The following is a 21829-nucleotide window of genomic DNA, read 5'->3' as shown; positions in this document are numbered from 1 at the left end:
TTTATCATGTATATAGTCTCTGACATGGTTTAATAATTTATTTAATTTTGTTTTGTAAAAATAACAATTATGAACGTTTGAAAATGTATCCTGTACCATGATTAGGAAATTTCTTTAATGTTTATGCAGCACTTTAATAATCCTGTGCAACCTGTATTGCAGTCTGTGCAATGAAATACCTAGCACCCATTGAGATAATCTCAACATGATGAGAGTTCTGTTACAAGAAGCATGATTCTGGTTTACCCAAAACACAAACACCTGCTGCTAAAGCTCTCATTAAAGATCCCCTAGCTACTGTATTGAGCACAGGATTTGAAGCCATGTAGTTTTGAGCTCTGTTCCCCTGACTTGATTTAATAATAGTCTGCATTTCTGTAAAACTCTATAAATATTATTTAGTGAGGCCTCAAAACATTCTGAGAGGTAGCAAAGTCTGTATTTTACAGAAAGGGTAACTGAGTCACACAGAGGTTTAGTGTCTTGCCTAAGGTCATACAGCAAATCAATATCAGGATCTGAATCAGTCTCCTGACTACTAAGACCTTACCTTCTCCACTAGACTGTACTCTCCTTCAAGACAAATTGCTTAACCCATCTTTGTTTTAGTTATTGCATTTGTAAATGCCAACTAAGAATTTTTCAAAGACAGATGAGCATTGGATGAGTTCTACAGTTGAAAAAGAACTATGAATACAGTCACAGGTCTGGTTGAGCACCACCTGTTGGAAACTCAGACTGCTGTGAGGGGATCCAAATGTTGAATTCCACATGCCCTTAGCTTTCTGGGGCTGGGCAGAGTCCTTTGCTTTGGGCCTCTAGGCATGCACTCCAGATACAGACCTTATGTCTGACACTGATCTTGGCAGTGAGAACTCCACAGTTGAACTGCTTAGGCTCTGAAACTTGTGCTATCTCCCCCAAGCCTACCCAAAACTGTTGGACATTCCCTGCTTTTCTCACCTGTCCCTGTTCTATCTGGAGATTCTTTCTTCATGTGATTGCACATATCCATTTCACTCCAGGTGTATGCGTGCCCAGTACTTTGTCATCAGATATTTTTCCCTCAGTGGTATCCCATTGGGGCTGTGCATGCACCTCCTGCTGCCTCACACTATTGCACGATGGTATAAAGAGCAGAGTCACCCCCCAACTCTACTCAGTTCTTTCCTACTGCCCATTACAGTTGTTAGTTCTATCTCGCTAATGCAAGTTTTCTCTTGTTTTGGTATTATATATAGTTGGTACTCATTAATAGTTAATAATTTCCGTGTTAAGATATTTTTAATAGTAGGTTTCCTCTACTTGGTGTGATATAGCAAGGGCACAGGGCAATAGGAGAGTGCTTGAAGAGAGGTCTGGAAGGCCCAGAATGCTCAGGGCTCTGTTCCCTGCAGACTAGCTAGAAGTCTTAGAGGGCAGTTAGGAGCAGCTGAGGCCAATTAAGGCCCAGCCAGGTAACTGATAAAAACCCCTCTGCTCCAGACAAACAGGGCACGAGCTGGAGGAGTAGGTGTGCCATGCTGAAGTAGCAGAGAGAAGTAGAGAGTTGTGTGGAGGAGCAAGGAGGAGTGATGAGAAAGGTACTGAGCCCAGGAGGGGGAAACCTGCCCCTGGCAGGGCTGAGATACTCCCGCAGGCATGGGAGTTTGGGTAAGGAAGTCTAGTTCCAGCAGCAAGGAAGCAGGGCCTGAGGAGCCAGAAAGACCGAGAGAGGAAAGTAGCCCTGGGGAAAAGACTGCAGCTGCGAGTACGGTGCCAGGAGCACATAGCTGCTACTCATAGGGCCCCTGGGCTGGGACTCAGAGGAGCGGGCGGGCGGGCTCTGGTCCCTACCCCCCTCCCTGGGGAGACGCGGTGACTGGTGACGCCCTGGTCCACTATAGCAAAAAACGTGAAACCCACTAGGGTGAAGCCGGCCATCTGCCACATTGGGTATTTTTTTGTTCTCTTTGGTTTCCACCATTTGGTACAAGTACAGGGTGCTGGAACATACCTTGGTTCCTGGCTTCAAGACCTGCCATACCTGCAAAAAGGCAGTTAGTGACTGGCACTTCAGGTGTCTGATGTGCCTATGAGAGGCTTACATCAGGAACAGGTGCCAAATCTTCAGGGACTTTAAGCCCAGAACTAAAAAGGACAGGAAGATCAGACTAAAACACCTTGTGTTGGAGGCAGCCCAGCCCCCACCATCAGGGACTCTCTGTTCGGAGCATGTACCAGCACATCTGCTTCAGTTCAGAGCACTCATCCTGTATTGGCAAAGTCTCAATGCTGGTCTTCTCTAGTACCAAGGAAGAGACCCTGGAAGATGGCATTGGAGGACTCAAAATCCTGGAGATCAAGGTCCATGGCACCAAAGTCCAGCAAATATGCAGGGAAACAAGGTAGAGTGCACTCAGGGCCAAAGCACTTCCTGATGCAAATAACTTTTCAGACAGGGTCATCAACTCTGGCCTCAGCACCAGCTCCATTAAGACTGACCCCTAAGGTGGCACCATCAGTCTCATCATCCTCATCCTCATCATCAATAGGAAAAGACTATACCGGTGCTATCAACGTCTGAAACATATGTTTCCACTTGCCTCCAGGTCATCTCCACACCCTTCCTGTTCTATTTTTTCTAGTGGACATCAGAATCTGCCCCATCAAGAGCTGTAGAAAGTTGCTTCTGGTGCCAGGATCAGTACTGAATGTGAACAGTCTAGCCTGGTGAATCTGCCCTTGCAAGAACTGGAGGAATCTCCACCTCTGCCAGCCCTGGGGTCCTCCTTCTTATTGCCTAATGAGTCAGTAGTGTCAGAAGGCTCCTCATCTCCACCAGACCATTACTGGGCCCAACAGGACCTTCTAAAAGAAGGTGGCTTCTGCCTTAGATATTAAGGTGGAAGTGGTTTAAGAGAGGTCTCACAGATTGGTTGATATCTTGGCGTCTGTGGGACTTCTTGAATGATGGTCCCAATAGACGAGGCTATTCTAGAGCCAAAGTGCTGTGGCAAACTCCATCTTCCCTACCTTCCACAGTTAAATGAACTGAGTGGAGATATTAGGTCCCTGCACTGCAGTTTGAACATTTCCCCCCACCCCCAGGAAATTTGCTAGTCTTAGTTGTCAATGAGAGAAAGTGCCAGGGTCAGCAAGCATCTACCCCAAAATCAAAAGATGCAAAGAAACTCAGTCTCTTTGGCAGGAAATGTTATTTCACAGGTAGACTATACATCTGGATTGCTAATCAGTAAGTGCTGCTGGGGTGCTCGATTTGAACCTTTGTGACAATGTTTTAAAATGTCTAGCATCCTCTGGCAACTTGTCTATACAAGAGTTTCCCACTATGGTGGATGAGGGAAAGTTGGTGTCCAGGACCTTGCTTCAGGCTGCATTGGATGCTGCAGATTCTGCAGCTAGAGCCATGGCATTAGCCATTACAATGAACAGATGTTCATGGCTCCAGTCATTGGATCTTCTTCAGGAAGTCCAACAAACTGTCCAGCTTCTCCCTTTTGAGGGACTGATGCTTTTTTTTTTGGAACAGACTGATAACAAGCTGCACAGCCTTGAAGACTTTAGGGCGATGCTCAAGACTTTGGACATAGCTACACCTATCACAAAGAAGAAGCAATTCCATCCCCAGCAGCCACATTGGTAAGCTTCATTTATGTGTCGCCATCAATACCAGTCAGGAAGAAAGGCAAAAGTTCTAGGAGGAGACCACCTCCACCTAGTTTTTATCTACTGCCAGCTTGTCCTAATAACCCAGAAACAACAAGTAGTCAATTTGACATGCTAGTTGAGGACAACCTACCAGTTTCCAGTTTGTCACCTTATCCTACCCTGGTGTTTTTCCAACAGGCTATCCCACTATTTAGTTGCTTGGACCCACTTCACTTCAGACCAGTGGGTCTTAAACACAATTGAATTGGGATACACCCTTCAATTTATTTCTACCTGCACTTTCTTGTCCCTCTTCAGAGACCACTTTCCTGAGTAAGTTCTTTTTCAGGGAGTTCAATCTCTCCTCCAACTGGGAGTCATAGATGAGATCTCTCTGCTACAAAGAGGGAAAAGGTTTTATTCTTGCTATTTCCTTATCCCAAAAGCGAAAGGAAGTCTCAAGTCTATGCAACAACTCAACAAATACCTAAAGAAAAGAAAATCTTGCATGGTCACTCTGGCTTCCATTATCCACTATCCCTTCCTTGGATTCTGGTGCCTTTGATTTAAACAACATCTTATGTCCGTGTGGCAGTACATCAAAACCACAGGCAATTCCTCAGAGTTTTGGTCAACCAATCACATTACCAGTTTTCAGTTCTGCCGTTGGGCCTGTCATCAGCCCCACATGTGTTCACAAAGTAGATGGCAGTGGTGGCAGCGTTCTTGAGGAAATCGGGTTCAAATGTTTGCGTACCTGGATGTCGGGTTAGTGAGAGGTTGATCCAATGGCTGAGTGCTGTCCAGTGTAGTCATGATCTAGTTCACCTTCAGAGTGTTGGGAGTGCTTATCAGTGAAGAAAAGTGAATCCTGTCACCTATCCCAATGATAGAATTTATAGGAGTGGTCTTGGACTCTGAGACTCTATGAGTCTTCCTCCCAAAGACAAGGTTTCAGATAATGCTGTCCATTTCTTTAGACCTGAAAGACCATCCTACTGCAACAATACAGAATTGCCTCAGAGTTCTGGGGCATATGGCCTCATGTATTTATGTGATTTGGCATACCAGGCTTCATATCAGGAAGCTTCCAGGATTGTTGATCTCAGTGTATTTTGTAGCTCACCATTCTCTGATCACGGTGGTTTGGGCATCCACATGAATCTTATCCTCTCTGGACTGGTGGATACATCCATTCACTGTGTGTGTAGTAGTTCTTTTTGCTCCTCCTTAACCTGCTTTGACCTTAGTTATGGAAACCGTCTGCCCTTAATTTGAGATCCCACCTGGGATCCCTGCAGATTCAAGTTTTATAGTCTTTCCAGGATTTCTCTCTCCATATAAATATAAGAGAGTTGAGAGACATTCAGCTAGCCTGTCATGCTTTCATTCCATATCAAGGAAAATAATTTGGTAGTACTTACAAACAATGCAGTGGCCATGTTCTGTGTGAATGGATTGGGAAGGGGCCCAATCAAGTCTGCTATGCCAAGAGGCAATGCTGCTGTGAGACCTTTGTATCATCATCAGTCTACCTCAAAGCCTCTCACCTTTTAGGGGTCCAGAACAGTCTGGTGGACCAGATAAGCAGATCTTTCACCAGTCATCACAAATGGTCTCTCTGACCAGATATAGTCAGGTTCATTTTCCAGGTGTGGGGGATTCCCTGCATAGACCTGTTTGCAGCCAGAATCAACAGGAAGTGTCATCAGTCACAGTCCAGAGTTCCCTGACAGATTCTTTCCTGTTGTCCTGGACAGACAAGCATCTGTATACACTTCTGGCCAGAGTGGTGTTAAAAATCAAGTAGGATCACTCACAACAGATACTCTCAGTACCAGCGTGGCCTCACCAATGCTGGTTTTCCACTCTGCTGAGCCTCTTTGACAAGGCTCCATTGACATTACCACTAAACCCAGAGCTAATCTCACAGGACTATGGTCACCTCCTCCATCCCAATCTAGAGACCCTTCATCTTATAGCTTGGATGCTCTGTGGTTAACACCTCAGGAGGCGATTGGTTCAAAGGGGGTTCAAGAGATGCTTGTGAATAGTAGAAAACCTCTACTAGCGAAATTTACCTGGCAAAGTGGAAGAGATTTCCCATCTGGTCCTGACAAAAAAGGGTTTCCTCAGTCCATTCTGCAGTACAACATTTATATTTATATTTGAAACAGCAGTCTTGCCATTTGTTCCATCAGGTTCCATCTAGCAACTATCTCAGCTTTCCTTCCTCCAGTTGATAATTGCTCATTTTCTACAATCCTGTGGCAATCAGATTTTTGAAGAATTTAGACTGGTTATATCCTCAAGTAGAAGATCCTATTCCCTTTTGGGACTTAAATCTGGTGTTGTCAAAGCTAATGGGGTCTTCACTTTGAACTGTTAGCTACCTATTTATTACTCCATCTTTTATTGAAGATAACCTGTTTGGTGACATGCTCTAATGTCTGGATTTCCATATAAATATATAGTCTTCTGCAAGGACAAAGTATACCTACACCCTCATCTGAAGTTTCTCACCAAAGTAGTGTCTGACTTCTACATCAGTCAGGTAATATACTTATCAACTTTCTTCCTGAAGCCTCATGCTCATAAGGATGAGAAGAGATTCAAGACATTAGATGTTAGGAGAAGCATTAGAGTTTTACTAGGATAGGACTAAATCATCTAGATCATCCTCACAATTGTTCATGGCAGTTGCAGACAGGATGAAGGTCTCTCCTCAAAGAATATTGTTGTGGATCTCTTTTTTGCATATGTTTGTGCTATGACATGGGCAATCTAATTCCACCAAACAGGGTTGCTAAAGATCTCATGCAGTCTCTGCTAAAGGATCTATCAACTCTATGCAGAACTGTTACCAACTAACTTAGAATTATGCCCCCACTTAGTTGTTTCAGAAGAAATATTCCTATTGATGATAAAGAAGAAAAATCCTGATGATGCATTTACTAATTATGTCAGCACCAGCTTTTTGGTGCAGTTTGTAGCTCTGTCCTTTGCTCATCTGACGACAGTGAACACAGTAGCCATTACAGACTGATTTATAGAAGATTTAAGGCCATTTTACAGGGATAATTCTAATAGTTGATTTTCAGGTTTAAATGAGTGTAGCATGGATGTATTTATTTACTTAAAATTGGTATGTATGTAGTGCTCGGGAAATAACCTCTACTGTCAAATTACTGGTTAGTGAACATAAAAAGATTTTGCAGTTCAGATAAGCAAACAAATCGCCTTCTAGAACTCTTGTAGCTGCATCTCTCCTTCCCACTATTCCATCAGGAGTCTTTACCAGGATGCAGTTGTTTGTCCGTAGTGTGCTATAGCAGTCACAGCTGTATTGGTGCACATCTAAATATTTGAGCAACCACTCTGGAAAAATTCACTTCTTTTTACTGTTGATGAAATTTCATACCATTCAGGGCATTTTTGGTAGTGGCATCCAAAAATGGGCTTTCAAGGCTCACTGAGCACTCTGTGGCACCATTAACTGACCGCCAGAAATTCAGATTAAAAGAGAGAAAAATACTAGAGTGACATCACCAGTACCAAATCTCAAAATTGACTGAAAAGATTTAGCCATCTCTTATTATAACACACAGTCCAAAGTTGAATTAAAAGATTTTGACATTGCTTTATTACTAATTCTTATTAAAGTAATGTATGGGCAGCAGTAGATTTTATGCTATCCTGCTAAGCAAAACCAAATCAAACCAAACCAAATAAAACTACTATTTCTCTCTAGTTTACTTATAATTAGGTAGCCTGAAAACATTTATCAGGCCAGAACATTCCTTTTAAAAACTTGACTAAGGAGAAATTATGTGGCATTTGGGGGCAGGGCTTGTTACTGTATAAATCATTATAGCCTAGCCATTTTGCTACAGTGTGTGTAGATTTGTGTTACTAAACTAAAATGAGCTGATCTGCATACACGTTTTCCCTGATAACTGAATAGAATGCAAGAAAGCAAAGCAGATTAAAAGAATGCTTGATATTTTTCTTATTGTTTTTCATTTTTAGCCAAGGATCCCATCCAAATGGACCTTTCAGTACAAATCTACTGACAATACCGAAACAAAGATCATCTTCAGTGACATTGACTCATCATATAGGCACCAGACGAGCTGGTAAGATAGTAGTTTGTTATTCCACGCATCTTGCAGCATGTTGCTATGATTATGATAAATTTGATTTAAATTAAACCCTCATATTTATAGATGGTACTCCACACATTACAATATTTTTATTATATTATTCTGTACATTATAACATCAGTGTAAGTTAGTATCAGTATGTATCACATGCTTGAAAATAATTGTCATCTAATTTACTTCTAAGAATTTTCAGAAGACATATTGAAAATTACCTCAATACAAATATAAAATATGAATACAATGTTGTATAACTGGAAGAACTCTCTCTGCTACTATATTAGCATATAAGCCTGCAGGGTTTTCAAGATATATACAATAGTTGTTGCTTAAAAAAAAATTTGGAAAGTTACTCTACTGTAATAACTATTATGCCATAATTTTTAATTGTCTTAGAATTAATGCTATTGTTATTTGTATTACAACGGTGCCTAGAGGCTTCAAGTCAGAACAGGTCCCCATACTACTATGCAGTGTACAAACACATATTAAGAAACTGTCCCTACCTAGTCATGGAGTTTACAGTCCAAAGCTCTGAACGTGCTATAAGCACCATGTGGACAGACCCCTGTATTCATGGGAAGCACAGTGAAGTCATGGAATTCGTTGCATGATCAAGGCTGATGAAAGGAGATTTAAGTATAAGAAAGGACTTTGCATCTTAATAATCTTCGTAGAATATAAGAAAATAGAAATATCAGATGCTGCTGTGTGGTAGCTTAGTAAGCATTCAGTTTAATAATGATCAGTGTATATATCATGTGTATTCCATATACCAGAGATTAGAATTGGTCCCTTTGCCCTTATGAAATTAGAACCTGAGTACCCTGTTCTTCTGCTAGTTCCACCAATGCATCTCTGATTTTAGCATAATTTCAGTAAGATATTAAACTGTGTAATGTACTTTTTAAAATAAGGAAACTTGATTGCCTATTTAAAAATAAGTATAACAGTTTGATTGGGAATTCATAACTACTTTTTCATTATTCTTCAAATGTACTGTATATTTGTAAATCCATTTTTCTCACTGGGTTTGTCTAGTTCATTCACTGATTTTAGGCTCATTTCATTTTCCTAAACCCTAAGCAGCATTCAAACTCAGGTCCTGATCCTCTAACTTGTTACACAGACCCTTGTACTCCTTATGGGGTCAACTGCAGGATAAGGGCCTTGGTGACATTATATACATCATAAAATACTGTATGTAATCTAGTATTTTTAAAATATAAATATAAATTCAAAATACACTGTAACCTGTTAAGAACCACTCAAAGGATCATCAAAAGATAATTGGTTTACAAAGGTGGCCTTCTAATAAAGGTAGAACATAATGTATGATGCAATCCAGGGATACTTAGTTAACCATTTAAAATAGGAGATTACTTGAGAAGGGTGTTATCTTGCACAGATTAAACATTTACCCATTCAAACATTGTGGTTGTTAACATATTAGTTTAGAGGAGAAGAAAATTGTTGTTTAATATATAAATTGAAAAAAATCAAATATGATTGAATATTTACTAGTTAAGTATCTCAGTGACAAAATAGAACATTAAATGCATGCTTACTTAAGGGAAAACAGAATGCAGTATTACCCAATGTGGGAAATATGATATGCTTAAATATATGCAGTGATATTTCAATCATATATTGTAATCTATTATACATATAATTACACTAAAAAAAAAAAAAGTTGAGAACATTTTTAAGGTTGCAAAGTCAACCACTCAAACCTTAGGAAATGCCAGGATTAAGGTTGTTTGTGCACTGAATGAGACAAGAGTCCTGTAGCATAAACAGTATATAATTGTGTAATTAAAGTCTGTTATACAATACATACGCACGGGAAGTGGGGGGAGAGCGGGGAGCAAATTAAGGTTGCAGAGGGCATTTCCTAGCTGTTGAGTGCTTGACTTTGCAGTCTTAATAGTGTTCTTTTTAATATTGTGTGTGCATGTGTGTAATTTCCAAGTTCTTTAAAAAAGGAAACAGAATTTTTGCTTTTTCAATCTTGTCATATCATATTGACATCACACAGGTCATCACCAGGTTTGGAACCTTTAGATCCATCACACAGATCTCTGCCATTTGAACTAATAGGGTAACTTATAGAAGTAGTAGGTTGTCATCCTCTGTGTGGAGCAGCACTAGAGAATGATGGGGACAGTTTGTTAGTGGGTTTTACAGATATTTGCTGACAGCAAAGGAAAATTGAGATTCAGGGGTCTTCGGTTCCATTCCAGTCTATAGAGGAGAGTATGCTTTAGTGTGTATGCACTTTTCTGCCCACCCCTCTCCAAATCTGACCCCAACTGCCAAGTACCCTCCAACTTGTCCTTGTCTCAGTCCTGACTCTTCTCCACCCTGGTTCCTTGTCCCAATACCATTCTCCTCAGGCTTCACATCTCAGTTACAATATCCTTGCATAGCAAGTCCTAGACTCACCACTCCAGACTCCCTGTTGCAGTTCCAGTCTCCATGTCCCTCCTCCCCTCAATTCCCATTCTCCTTACCCAGGCATTCCCGGTCCCCATCATACTTTCTCATTTCCTTGTCCCCTGTCTCCTTGCCCAGGTATTCCCAGCCTCCTCTTCCATCTGACTCTCTCCCCATTCCACTTCTAGTCATTTCCCCTTTTTCCCAACCCATGATTCCTGTACCTACTGGCATTCAATCTGTTTTCCCTTCAATCCCTGGCCCTCTCATTTTCATTCATGGCCAGTGGCATACCGAGGAGGGGCGGAGGGGGCCAGGCCCCCCAGCGCTGGCCTGTGGGAGAGCACCAGGCTGGCCCGTCACAATGCACAGGGGACGGGGGGCGCCGGCCCCTCCAATACCCCCCCGCTCCCTGTATGTCGTGAAGAGCTAGTTCGGTGCTCCCCGCTCTAGGCTGGGGGGTGAGGCCGCCCATCCAAACCAGCGCCAGGCTGCGGGGCTGGAGCGGTGGGTAAGTGTGGGGTGCTGGGTTGGCCCTTCACGACGGGCGGGGGTCGCAGAAGGCTAAGAGGTGGCTGCTTGCACTCCTGTGCCCCTTCTCCCCATATGTTGTGAAGGGCCGGCCTGACCCTCTGCCCCCATCTGAGCCGGCTCCGAGCTGCGCAACTGGAACAGGGGATGTGGGTGCCATGCGGCAGGTAAGTGCGAGGAGGGGGGACGGCTGAGCGAAGCCTGCATTTGTGCCCCCCCCCCAGCCTTACGCCCACCTCCCCCCACCCCGCAAATACAAACTCCCCCTCTCTGGGACAGCTGGGGGGCAGCACCAGGACCCCTCTTGCTCTGCGCCAGGGGGAGGGGGAGGGATGGTGGAGGCGCAAATGCAGACTTGGCCCCAGGCGCTGGAGATCCATGGTACACCACTGTTCATGGCTCCCAGTTACAGTGTCCCCCAAACTTCCAGTTTCTATCTCTCCTTCCTCCTAGCCTCAAGTCCCAGTCCATTCTTGCAAGGCTCCTTGTCCCAATATACAGCCTTTGCTCTTCCACTTAACTGCCCCAGATCTGGATCTTGCCCCTCTGTATTCAAATCAGGCAGTTTCCTCCTCCATTCTGCCTGGGTGCCAGCAGGGAGCCATTGAAAGTACAAGAAAGACAAGCTCCCTGCTTTGCCCCTGTATCTCTAGGCTGGAAGGATCATGCTCAGTCACACTGTGCAAATAGCGCATACACAGTCTGATCAGCACTCTGAGCTGTGAGGGGCTCACGCATGCTCACTGCACAAAGAATTCAGAGATTTTAGTTGCTAAAACCTAAAGTCTACTGAGCATGTAGAAACTGCAATTTTTCAAATGCTTATAAGTTGGCCAAATTTCAGCAGATTTTCACAGGAACAGCAAAAGGCATATCCATGACAGAAAGGCCACCCTCTTGCCAAATTTAAAGTCCCTTCTCCAAAGCATGGGATGCTAGAGTTTTTAAAGTAAAGGTCACCAGAATTTTTTTAACATTGCAAACAACTTATTTTTCATAGCCTTATTCTCAGAAACAGCTGAACCATTATGGCTGAAATTTTCCATAAAAACTCAGCCTGAGGCAAAGACCCAGCATATAAAATTTTAGCAGAAACAGTTAAAGTTTAGCAAAATGACAAGCAACTGAAAACAGGATCTTATCATGGTAAATGTTAGGGGAACCTTAATAAGCAGTGCTAGCAGCCCCTCTTAATATAAGTATTAAACATATACATTAAAACCAACTTACTAAACAAAAAATTAGGTTTTACACATACTTATATATGAGATCTGCATTGAAAATGTATGAGGTTCAAATCTCTTCCAGAAGCTGATATATAGTTTTTAGATGGAGAAGCTTAAACACGGAACAGAGTATGCACCCAGCAAGTCACACAGATGTGCAACCGAGCCAGTACAGCATGTGTATAAATCCAAAACACTAAATAAGTCTTGATGTCTAATATGTATCTAATAGAGTGATCCATCTATAGAATTTCTTTCACCTGTCACTTTGTTTTTATTAAGCTATAGAATTTTCTTGTATCTTTCATTTTGATCTTTCAAAAATGTTTTTTTTTAATGTGCCCTAAAGAGATGCTCAGTAAACTATTACATGTGTTTTTTTGCAGGTACTTCCCCTAGCCTGAGTTCTGCTGGTTCATCTAGTTATGGGTCTGTCTCCAGTGGGTCCCTTGTCAGTCGGTCACCTGTAGAATTTCCTGATACAGCTGATTTTCTTACTAAGCCAAGTGTTAATTTACATAAACCTCTTGGATATACATTTAGTTCTCCGGATTTTCAGCAACAAGTTAGAACTTCTACAAGCTATATTTGTAACAGGTACTGTAAACCTTCAGTAGTATTCAAAAGTATAAAAATAATTTGTTATGTGCTGTAAATCTCAATACTTTTACATGATAAACCATACTAATTTCCCTTTTTCCTAGCCAAACTTGATATATCTGTGAAATATAACTGCTCATACTAATTTATATCTATCTATCTATCTATATCTATATCTATATATATGTAGCAGCTTTTATCCAGAAGGACTGTAAAACACTTTATATATTTAATTGCTCTGAGACAGTTCATCCACTAACTCTGTAATTGAATTTGGCCACCATTCTGCACTAGCAATGCTATACTTCAGGTTTTAGGAAGGGAAGGGAAACCCCATGTTTGGGAGTTAATTTTTTTCTTTTAAACGATCAACACTACTTTCTGTAACACATGGGTTTTCTTTGGAGTTTACTTATCTAAGTACTGGCCAGGCTCAATTTTGCTTAATTTATAAGATTTTACCAAAGTGATATGGCTGCAAGTATCTGAGTAATAGCATAGTAACTGTAGAATTTATACAGCAATCAGAAGTGGGAAAAAACAAGAAGTAACAATATTGTACTTTGTCTTGTTTATTCTGTAAGCTGTGGACGTCAGCTTCTCAATCATATTTCAACATCACAGTCAGAATCTGGTGCAGAATATCAAGGCAGAAAATCAGGTGGGAATTCAAAATATGCAGGTATTTATGTTGTGTCATTGTGCTTTCTCAATAGCCAATTAAATTAACAATTTTAAAATTTCACATTAAAACTTTTCCTATACTTCTAAGTATATCTTTTTAATAACTTCTAAGTATATCTTTTTTATACACAGGGATCCACTAAAATGGTTATCTTGTTTACTCTAATAGACACCTACTCCTGTCTTTATAATTGTGCAAACATATGGGTTTTTTAAATGTTCTGTAGCTGAACTTTTAGCATGTCAAACAGCAAATTGCATTTCCCTACCTCCTGACTAGATATAGCAGTCACTGTGCTGTATTAATTACATTTCTATGAATAAATGGTTAAAATTCTATACAGTGGCTTTTCCCACACTTCATCAGGGAAGTTATTTTTGTCTTATGGAACTTTCTCCTGTTAAATCTTTGAATGAAAATAAGACAGAAAATAAACAACTAATTTTCATTGATGTTCCTATGAAGAACCTGTTGAGGTCATCTCAAGAATTATTGGCCAGTTAAACTAGGTTTACATCTTTGCACTGCTGGAGTAGCACAAAGCGGCCAAAGTGTACTAGTGATTTGGCCTGATTTTTGTAAAAATGGACTACACTTTAAAATTTTTCTGCTAGCAGACTTTAATAAGCTCTACCTGCACTTCTCAAGGGATCAAATGTCAGTTGGGGATGATAAGATCACATTGCTCTCTTTCCATTCCCCATTTCCTGCCCTTCCTGCTCCCAGTACATCCTTCTACCCTACATTGAGAAGCTGAGGGGTTTCATAGGCAGCTATATCAGCTGCACCCCCCAATGGGGGTTAGTCCCTTCTGACCTCTTTCCCCAATTCAGGGTGGTTTCTGCTTCATTTTGTATGGCTAGAGTGCCCCAGATACAGAATTTAAGAATAGCATGAATGTAAACTTGAAGTGGACTTGTGCATTCTGTTCTTGACATACTGGGTTTAAATGCTTTTATCAAGAGAAATCTGTTTGGTTGCCCTCTCCTTCCATCCCTTCCCTTACTATTATTTATTCCTCAATTTTTGTTTTATGTAGACTGCTAAAAGAAAGATGGGTTTTACAACTGAACTCTGAAATCAACTTGACTAGAAATCATTCTGATACATTTTTTGCCATAGTGATAAAATACTTGACAATAATTTGAGTTTTTGATACGTGCAGTTGTCCTGTTGGATCATGAATGGAGAGACAGTCTGAAATATCCGTTTTGTATTCCTTTAAGGGCCTTAAAGACTAAGACCAGTAACTCGAATTGGATTCAGAAGTGAACTGAGAAACTTAGGAAGAGGCAGAGCAAAGAGCCAGGGTCACTCAGCCTTTCCCCCTGTTTCCAAGCACCAAGGCTGGAGAGGCTGAGCACCACACTTCTCTGCCATTCCAACTCCCTGAGCTGGGAGAAGGTCTGAGTGCCTGGACTGTCTGCCTCTCTGGCCCCAGAGCACTTTTTTGGCTGACTTTAGATCACTCACTCACTCACTCACTCACTCACTCATTCACTCTCTCTCTCTCTCTCTCTCTCTCTCTCTCTCACACACACACACACACACACACACACACACACACACACACACACACACTTTAAAAATCATTATTTGATTTAATTTGAGGTATTTTTGGGAAATGCAAATGAAACAAAAAATTAGTTATATACCCAAATCTAATTGTGAACTCTTTCAGACAGGATCATGTCTTTCTCTGTTAACAGTAAAATACCTAGCCCCCAAAAGCATGTTAAATAGGGCATCATATCTCTGTTTCTGTAATCTGTTTTCATTTACTTTTAAAGAAGAGAGCATTACCTGCGTGTAATACTTCAATTCTTTTAAGATTACTGCTTTTTAAAATAATCACTGTTCTCCACTAAGTCTGTAGAATAATTGTCACATTTATTTCAATTCTTAAATTTGATCAAAAAGGAACTGCAAAAAATGAAGCAGTTAGCAACTTATGTTTCACCAATCATCTGCAATGATAAAATATAACAGTTAAGGAGTTTGATGATGGAGCATTACAAACTCATTTATGTACATCTAAAAAACAAATTTACATTCAGTAAACACGATGATACAATAAGCACAGTGTGGTACAGTAAAGTGATTCTCCATCCCCTATTTTGCAATGTCTTTAATGCATAGAAGAGGATGGAAAGGTAGGTTTGAGATTTTAATGAATGTAGAATTGTAAAATAATAAACACTATTGTAAAGGACACAATTTGAGGCTTAAATGACAAAGGTATTTATTTGGGGGAATATTTCTATAAAATATTTTAATTATTTGAATATGTAAAATACATCTTATAGGCATCCATACTATGCTCTGGACTCCTGTCCGCTATGTTAAAACATGTGCTGATGAATGTAACCACCCTCATCCTCAGTGCACTCTTTCCTTAATAGCTTGAGAAGAGAAAAGAAAAGATGGGCTTTGCAGTCACAAAATCAATAAATCCAAATCCTAGTGGACCAAGGGTGGGAGCAAGTAACAATTGACTGGAAATCTTAATTCCAGAATTGATATATGAATAAATTGTGTGAAAGAATAGTAATTGTGTACTTGTTATATTTAAGGTGAAGATGGAACCACTGGTATTTCAAGAGAGTCAGTCCTCCATACAGAGGGACAGAAAGATGAGAGAAAAGAAAGCAGAGACTGCAAAAAAAAAAAGTTGACAGAAAGTGACAATCCGCAAATGAATCAAACACAGAATAATCAGCAGTCTGATGTAAGCATATAATTGCATCAAAACCTGCAAAGATGTATATTAATGTATTTCTTTGTGGATTTTAACATCATATTGTAAGGAGGTCCTTACTGTACATTATTGTATAAGAGCCTTTAGAAAAGAATGCATCACTGAAATCCAGAATTCCAAACACTAACTTAAAGAGTAAAATTGTAAAGTGTACAAATTGCACTAGCAACGAACATGAATATGGGTCCTGTGAAAATACATGCTTGGATTAATTTACTCTGTTAGACATAACTGATGAACTGTTTTACAAAGGCTCTCTCTGAAAACGTATGCTGGATATGTCTGTGCACATACCAAACTGCGAAATAAAAAGTAGCAGAATATTATAGGGACATTTAGTAAAGTTTGCCAACTTTTCTATTTTATACCCCACTTTTCCAATTGAAACCCTGCTTTTTAATCAACCTCAGCTGGTTCAGACTATATTTAAACAAAAATTAGGAAACAAGTTATGTTAGCTTAGATAGAAAATGTTGTTGGTGGTTGTTTTTTTTAAATTTCAGCATTGATTTAGAAAAAGTACAAAAACGTAAGTCTTAAGACCAGAATGAAATTTTGGCAGTCTTTACATTAAATGCCAGCAAGGCATGGAAGCTCTTGGGCCATTAAAATAAATGAATTGTTTTTAGTATGCTAAAAAGTATACAAAGTGAAATCTTGAGCTATCGTGTTATGAAGTGAGGGTTTTTTCATAGCTACAACTTTTATGTGCTTTGATCCATCAATGTGTATACTAGGTGTAAAAATCATGGATATAATTATACCATTTCAAGGCAAAAAGGGTTGGTGGGATAAAATAAATGTGCAGAGTAACTACAGCAGAACAATGGAATGCAAAAAGTTCAACAATGCTTTATCATTTTAACATCTATTTAAATACAATTGACAAATTGGTTTTCATTCTCATTGTGGAAATGTTATATTCTCTCACTCTCTCTTATACAGATGGAACAGGATCCTTCATTAGAACTGATGTTAACTGATGATCACGAGTCACTAATGGAGAAGATGAACAATTGGAATTTCCAAATTTTTGACCTCGTGCAGAGAATGGGAGACAAATCTGGAAGGATCCTTAGCCAGGTTTGTTGCTGTATTTGCAACTGAGCTGAGATGCAGTTTTGTCAGTCTGTATAAATTAAGACTAGCTTGAGAAGTAACAGTTTTATTTTCTCCTTCTAATCTATCCTTCCAAGTGTAGACAGTAAGAATTGCTTATTTTGTGGGAGACTTACATGGAACTTGGTCTTTTGCATTTTATTCTGAATGCTGTGAGGATAGTGATTGTTCTTATTTTATATTGGAGTGAGTTCTGTAGTCTTAGCTTCAGCTGCCATGAAGAGCTCCGTCTCCTGTTAAATGATTCATGTTTTTCGATGGAATGTAAATATCATTAGAAGTCAGAGCAGAGGAGAGAGGGGCAATCTTTCAGGTAGCCTTTTCTCTGTTTCTCCCATAAACAACACTATTCTTTCTTCCACGCTGCCTCTTACATATAGAATGCACTCTCTGACTTAATCTATAAGGCCACTACTCTTTCTTCAAAACTCTACTTTCACTATGAAGTCTACAAGAAGTCTGCCAGACACTAATGGCTAGGCTGAGGCACAGTTCAGGATAGCTGAAAGCAGATTTTATTTATTCTTCTTCGAGTGATGTTCCCATGGACGCTCCACTGTAAGTGCGGCAGTGCATTTGCATCTGGAGTTGGAGATCTTCAATAGCAGTGCCTTGTTGGACTGCACATGCGCACCTCTCCAGTCTTATGCAATGTGCAGGAAGTATAAATAGCACTGGGCAGTCCGACTGTCCTCAGTTTCTTCTCTATTGCCTGCAGTCTGGAACAGAGCCCTTAGTAGAGCCCATTTTCTTCTTTTCCTCAAATACTGCGATAGTCACCTTCCCCTTAAATAGCTAATTTAGATTTCACTTTCGTCTCTTTCCTAAAAAGAAAAAAAAATCAGTTTTAGTATAGAGTTAGGTTTCCTTTCCCCACTTCCCTTCCCCCCAAAAGGGAAGCTATCACCTTGCCCTTATACAAGGTCCATGAGGTGTGTGTTGTGCAGAGCCACATTCCCCATAATGGACAACCATGTACAGTGTATTTGCTGCCTGGGAGATGGTCATGTCTCTCAGAAGTGCTCCCATTGCCTTAATCTAAAACCAAGGACAAGAAAAGATATGGACATTGGGTTCAAACTGATCCTAATGGAAAAGTCCTGCCGAGCTGCGTCAGATCCAGGGTCTCCTTCATCCCCTATCAGACCCTTACAGTTGACAAGATCATCTACTGACCCCCTCTCCCCATGCCCGAACAGCTGCTCCTTTCCCTAGTGATGTAGAGGATGAAGAAGAGGAGTATGCTGAATCCATCACTCAACCATCATCAGGACAAATAATACCAGTCTCATATGCATACCGTTCACCCTGTCAAGGAATGCAACCTTGGCAGGGGCCTCTCTGGACAAAATCCCCCTCCCACTGATTTGGCGATACTGGGATCCTTGGGCCATGATTTCAGTTTGGCAATCCCTCAACTCAACAAACACAGTGCCCTCCATCCATTCCATCCTTTTCACTCTCCCAACCTCCAGAGGCAGTCCTCACAGACACAACAAGACGAATAACTGGAGGAACAGGAAGAAGAACAGGATGATGAACAAGATGAAGAAACATCACTAGCACTACGTTTCTCATCATTCTCGCCAGATGAGTTCATCATGTCACCACCTCCCACTGTGGCCGATGACGTTAGGCATTTCCAAGATCTATTCTGCACGGTGGCAGATGCACTGCATATTCAATTAGAAGAGGTCAAGGAACAGCAGCATGAACTAACCGACATCCTCCACACCTCCAAAATTGTGTTACCCATTGTAGCTGGGAGGGGTGGTCCCCCTCAGAGAAGGACCCAGAGGGGAAGCCAGACCCACCCTGGCTGGTGGAGCCCCGAAGGAAAACCACTGACCAGAAGCAGGTGGGCGGGTCCAGGCCTTTAGAAGCCCCAGGGACACCACTTGACTGGAAGCAGGGGGGCGGAGCCAGGCCTTTAAAACCCCCGACCTGCGAGCCCAGTCAGGAAAAAGGACCGAGGGAGAAGAACGCCTCTCCCCCAAGGCTCCCAGCTAAGACCAGACCAGAGACCCACGCCGACAGGGAGTAGCTGGTCTTACCTCCAGCCTGGCAACTGGCAGAGGGCCCGCCTGAGTCACCCGCTGCCTGGGAGCCGGCGGAGGGCCCACCGGAGTCACCCGCTGCCTGGGAGCCGGCGAAGGGCCCACCAGAGTCACCCGCTGCCTGGGAGCCGGCGAAGGGCCCACTGGAGTCACCCGCTGCCTGGGAGCCGGCGAAGGGCCCACCGGAGTCACCCGCTGCCTGGGAGCCGGAAGAGGGCCCACCGGAGTCACCCGCTGCCTGGGAGCCGGTGGAGGGCCCACCGGAGTCACCCGCTGCCTGGGAGCCAGCGAAGGGCCCACCGGAGTCACCCGCTGCCTGGGAGCCGGAAGAAGGCCCACCAGAGTCACCCACTGCCTGGGAGCCGGAGGAGGGCCCACCGGAGTCACCCGCTGCCTGGGAGCCAGTGGAGGGCCCACCAGAGTCACCCGCTGCCTGGGACCCAGAGAACCTACCGGCCCTACCCACGGCCTGAGGGCCGGAGGAGCTGGAAGAGCTGCCCTCCGTGGAGGAACCCATGGAGTTGCCAGAGCTGCCACCCGTTGATGAGGAGGGCCTCGTAGGACTACCACTCCCCAGCGACCAAAGGGAAGCAGGTACCGGGGGTTTCGGGGAGGAAGAAGCCTAGGGACAGCCATAAGACCGTGGCTGAGTCAGGGGCAACCCGGGCGGCGTGTTGCGGCAGGAGCCGCGCCGACCCCGTGACAAACGCCTTTTGCCACTGCGAGGGCCCTGAGCTGGGACGCAGTGGAGACGGGTGGGCCTGCATCCTCCTCCCCCCTTCCCTAGCAGCCCCGAGAGAGCCTCACCCTCCACACCGCTCCAGAGAGCAGGCCTGCTTATTGGCCAGCCCCGCCTGAGGACCCGGCGCGAGACGGCTTATTGGCCAGCCCTGCCTAAGGGCCGGGCGAAAGATTGCTTGCCCGGGAAAATGGCTTGAGACTGGTCCCGGCAGGAAATAGCCGGGAGGGGTGGTCCCCCTCTGAGAAGGACCCAGAGGGAGAACTCCGGACGCTGCCCCCCTCTCACAGGGGCCCATCCACACGTGGTGGAGAATGTGGGCATAACCTGCCCCTTGCTGTCAAGTGGGTGACCTGCAAAACTATTCCCCAATACAGGTCAGCATGGACCTGGACCAGCTCAAGCAGTGGTGGGCCGAGCTCCACCAGCAACAGCAGGCAGAACAAGAGCAGCAGCAGCTGCTACAGACCTTAGGAGCCCAGCAGCAACAGCTCGTCCGAGACTTGGGGGCCCAGCATCAGGAGCAGCAATGCCAGTGCCTCCAGCAGATGGCTGCCCTGCTCCCCAGCCCCAGCAGCATGGCTGGGGGGGGGAAGCGGGCCTGGCAGGGACTCCGATGCCTTTACATCTGATGAAGCTGGGACCAGAGGACGACCCGGAGGCCTTCCTCATAACCTTTGAAAGGGTAGCGTCGGCGGCCGACTGGGCCCCAACCCAATGGGCAACCGTTAGCTCCCTACCTGACGGGTGCCGCAGGCGGCTTATCAGGTGCTCTCTGAGACAGAGGCCCGGGACTATACCGCAGTAAAGGTGGCGATCCTAGACATCATCCCGGACACCTTCCGGCAGCGGTTTCAGGGAAAGACTTATCCCCCGGGCGCCTGGCTGCGAGCGGTCACCCAAGAACTGAAGGACACCTGTAAGCGGTGGCTGCTGCCAGACCACCGGTCAGCCTCGGAGGTGGTGGACCAGGTCATGAAGGAGCAATTCCTCCAGATCCTGCCGCCGCGGAGTTGGACCTGGGTGATGCACCACCGCCCCGCCGCGTTGAGCGACGCCGTGTGGCTAATGGAAGACTTCCTAGCAGCAGAGGACCCTCCAATCCAGGGAATCCCTGCAGCGAAAGGAACCCCCACGTGAGACCCCTTGCCGCCTCCCAGGCGACCCGTCCCACTGGGGCCAACCCTAGGAGGTCGGGTGCCCCAGCTGCCTACCCCGTCAGCCCCGGCAACTCCCCGAGGGCCGCCCAGCCAAAGGCCAGGTCGGGCCTTAGAACCGCGGGGTGCGATCCACCCAGCCCGAGATAGCCAAGCCCGGGTGGGACACGCCGAGATTGGCTCCTGCTTCACCTGTGGCCACCTGGACCACCTGCAGTGAGACTGCCCGCAGATGGACTGCTCCTTTGGCCTGGTCTGCACCGGGGAAGGATGAGCCCGGAGACACCTTGGGCCCCCCGTGACGATCACTGTAAGGCTCCCAGAGGGACAGGCGCAGGCCCTGGTTGACTCCGGCTGTGGGCAGACGCTGGTCCTCCCCGAGCTGATTCCCCCGGGCCAGCAACCCCACGGACGGGTCCAAGTACGGTGTATTCACGGGGACTTGAAGGAATACCCCACTTGCCTGCTCCAGCTCACCATTGCTGGGACAACCCACGTGGTGCAAGTCGGGGTCGCCACAGGGCTGCCCTACCCCATCATTCTTGCCGGGACTGGTCCGGGTTTGCCCGAATTCTCCAGGCCGTCGCACACCAAGCAGACCCTGGACCGGAAGTCCTCTTGGGGGCTACGCCACGAGCGGAGCCCCCAGAGCCGGAGGGCCCAGGATCCCCAGGGATCCCAGGACCACCCAGCAATCCCCTCCCGATGGA

The 21829-nt window shown here is 44.1% G+C and overlaps 2 protein-coding genes across 2 annotated transcripts in view; one reads left to right on the top strand and one right to left on the bottom strand.

The window, feature by feature from the left end:
• PSMA1 (proteasome 20S subunit alpha 1) overlaps window positions 1-21829 on the bottom strand; it is a 505652-nt gene that overhangs the window by 225537 nt on the left and 258286 nt on the right. The window lies entirely within an intron of this gene.
• Window positions 1-21829, top strand: part of PDE3B (phosphodiesterase 3B) — a 238160-nt gene that overhangs the window by 165254 nt on the left and 51077 nt on the right. The window contains exons 6-10 of the mRNA XM_067540721.1: window positions 7681-7787; window positions 12391-12601; window positions 13189-13286; window positions 15863-16017; window positions 16993-17130. Of these exons, the coding sequence (XP_067396822.1) occupies window positions 7681-7787; window positions 12391-12601; window positions 13189-13286; window positions 15863-16017; window positions 16993-17130 (709 nt within the window). The remainder of the gene's footprint in view (window positions 1-7680; window positions 7788-12390; window positions 12602-13188; window positions 13287-15862; window positions 16018-16992; window positions 17131-21829) is intronic.

The sequence above is a fragment of the Emydura macquarii genome, unplaced genomic scaffold (genome assembly GCF_026122565.2).
Source record: "Emydura macquarii macquarii isolate MOO-44397 ecotype Brisbane River unplaced genomic scaffold, CSIRO-AGI_Emac_v2 contig_587, whole genome shotgun sequence".
Taxonomy (NCBI): domain Eukaryota; kingdom Metazoa; phylum Chordata; order Testudines; family Chelidae; genus Emydura; species Emydura macquarii.
This window is presented reverse-complemented; position numbering and strand designations above follow the sequence as displayed.